Genomic DNA, 2,454 nt, shown 5'->3' with positions numbered 1-2,454 from the left:
TGGGAGTCCAGGAGCCTTAGAACTCCCCATTTCTGATGTCTGAGAACATCTTGTGCATCTCTGTGAACACTTGACCTTTCTTCTCTCATTGCTCGACTTCTTCCTTCTACTCTGGGCTCAGAGAACATAGAAATATCACAGTATTTGTGCACCCAGGCTGATTCTACCTCCAGTCACTCTGTTTGAAGTGGAAGCACTTGGAAGAAAAATACATTTATGTTGTATTAAAATGAAATTAGGAGAAAATATGGATGTTGCTGTTTCCACAGGACAGGGGGGTCAGGAAAGGCTGCAGGGCGGTGCAAACCATGGGGCCTGTGAATTGGGTTTGTACCTCTGGCTGTGGCTCTTCACAGAGCAGAGCAGGTGACACCAGGCATTTGGTGCCAGTGGAGGAGCTCAAGCACCTACAACACCGTTCTGCAGTGCCTTCTGCCTTTGCTTTCAGGTAAACACGGCCCTGGTCAACCTGACTGGCCTGACGCCAGCCACATTCATCCTGGCTGGGATCCCGGGCATGGAGCAGCTGCACACCTGGCTCTCCATCCCGTTCTGCACCATGTAGCTGGCAGCCCTACTGGGGAACGGTGTCCTGCTGTTCACCATCTGGAGCGAGCACAGCCTGCACCAGCCCATGCACCTCTTCCTGTCCATACTGGCTGTGGCTGACCTGGCGCTCTCCACCACGGCGGTGCCCGAGATGCTGGCCCTGTTCTGGTTCCGTGCCAGGGAGATTTCCTTCGGCGCCTGCCTCACCCAGATGTTCTTGCTGCACTTCGCCTGCTCGGCAGAGTTGATGATCCTGCTGGCCATGGCCTTCGACCGCTTCGTTGCCATCTGCCGCCTGCTGCGCTACGGGGCGGTGCTGACCCCAGTGGCAGTGGCCAAGACCGGCCTGGTGGCTTTGCTGAGGGGCTTCTGCATCGTTTTCCCTTGCATTTTCCTGCTGAAGCGGCTGCCGTTCTGCGGGCACAACGTCATCCCGCACACGTACTGCGAGCACATCGGCATCACCCGCCTGGCCTGCGCCGACATCTCCGCCAACCTCTGGTGTGGCCTCACGGTGCCCCTGGCTGTGGTTGCGCTCGACCTCGTCCTCATTGCCGTGTCCTACGCGTTCATCCTCGTGGCACTGCTCAGGCTCCCCTCCAACCACAAGGCTTTCAACACCTGTGGCTCTCACATCTGTGTTTTGGTGTTTTTCTACGTTCCCGCCGGTTTCACGGCACTGACGCACCGCTTTGGCTGGGACATCCCCCGCCACATCCACATCCTGCCGGCCAACCTGTACGTGCTGTTCCCGCCGCTGCTGAACCCCGTCGTCTACGGAGTGAAGGTGCAGCAGATCAGGGAGAAGGTTGGGAAGGTGTTTGTCTGCTCCAAGGGCCACTTCCCGGGAGAACAGGAGGGAAAGTGACGGACACCTTGGTGGCACTCCAAGCTCCCCACCCCGGAGTCTCCTTCAACTCTTTCAGGCAATGTTGCCACGTCTTCTGCCATCCCGGTCAAATGCAGAACACCCGACACCCCTGTCCATGAGTTTGTAGAAAATGAAAGATAAAGGTAAAAATCAGGACCTGTGGCAATGGGAGGAGAGTGATCAAAGAAACGGGAACCTACCCCAGGTATGTCACCTGTGGGAAATCCCAGACTCACAGGGTGGTTGGGGTAGGAAGAGACCTCTGGAAATCATCTCATCCAAATCTCTGCTCAAGCAGATTGACCCAGAGCAGGTTACCTGGGATCACATTCAGGAAGGGTTCGGAACATCTCCAGGGAAGGAGATTCCACACTTTTCATGGGCAGCTGCTTCCAATGCACAATAAAGAATTTTCCCTCATATTCAGCTGAAACTTCCCATGTAAATCCCTTATGAGAAGGAGGCAGGTGGAATTCACTGTGGTGTGAGAATAAATCTCCATCTCAGTTGTCTTCTCTGGAGTCAGGTGGAAAGACATATAATGAATGTGTTCTTCTGAATCACAAGTGTGTAATGGAATTCATTTTAGGGAATTATTCTTTATTAAAATTCATAGTATTGGAAAATCTCCAAAAGGAAACAACACAGAAATAAAGCAAGTGTTGCACTTCAGCATTCATGAGGTCTCTTTATTCCTTAATTGACCTTACTTTGAGTAAACGTCAGTGAAAAGTCATTCCCAAAAGAATTATAGAATGGCATTGAAACAATTGAAACAATTGTTGTTATCAAATCCTAAAAGTGCTCCAGAGCAGCTGCTTTCCTGGAGCTTAAAAATCTCTTGGGCATCTCTGTGGAACTGCAGAGCTGGGCAGGGCTGCAGAGCTGGGCAGGGGCTGCCGAGTGTCTTGGAGCACCCTGGTGGTGCACTGAGCCTGGTGGTGCAGCTGACCACATTTTAGTGCTAAAATACCCTTTTCTTTGGAGTTACTCTCTCTAAAAATAACCAAAAAATATTTAATGCCATTCCAAGG

At 52.0% G+C, this 2,454-nt stretch overlaps 1 protein-coding gene across 1 annotated transcript; it reads left to right on the top strand.

The window, feature by feature from the left end:
- The first annotated feature begins 308 nt into the window (after positions 1–308).
- LOC126648774 (olfactory receptor 52B2-like) lies at positions 309–1,448 on the top strand. The gene is given in 2 exon segments (XM_050332215.1): positions 309–326; positions 449–1,448. Coding segments are annotated over 2 exon segments (987 nt in total). The 3' UTR covers positions 1,418–1,448.
- Positions 1,449–2,454: the final 1,006 nt, after the last annotated feature.

Source organism: Myiozetetes cayanensis, unplaced genomic scaffold (assembly GCF_022539395.1).
Source record: "Myiozetetes cayanensis isolate MyiCay16 unplaced genomic scaffold, myiCay2020 scf5-8, whole genome shotgun sequence".
Lineage (NCBI taxonomy): Eukaryota > Metazoa > Chordata > Aves > Passeriformes > Tyrannidae > Myiozetetes > Myiozetetes cayanensis.
This window is presented reverse-complemented; position numbering and strand designations above follow the sequence as displayed.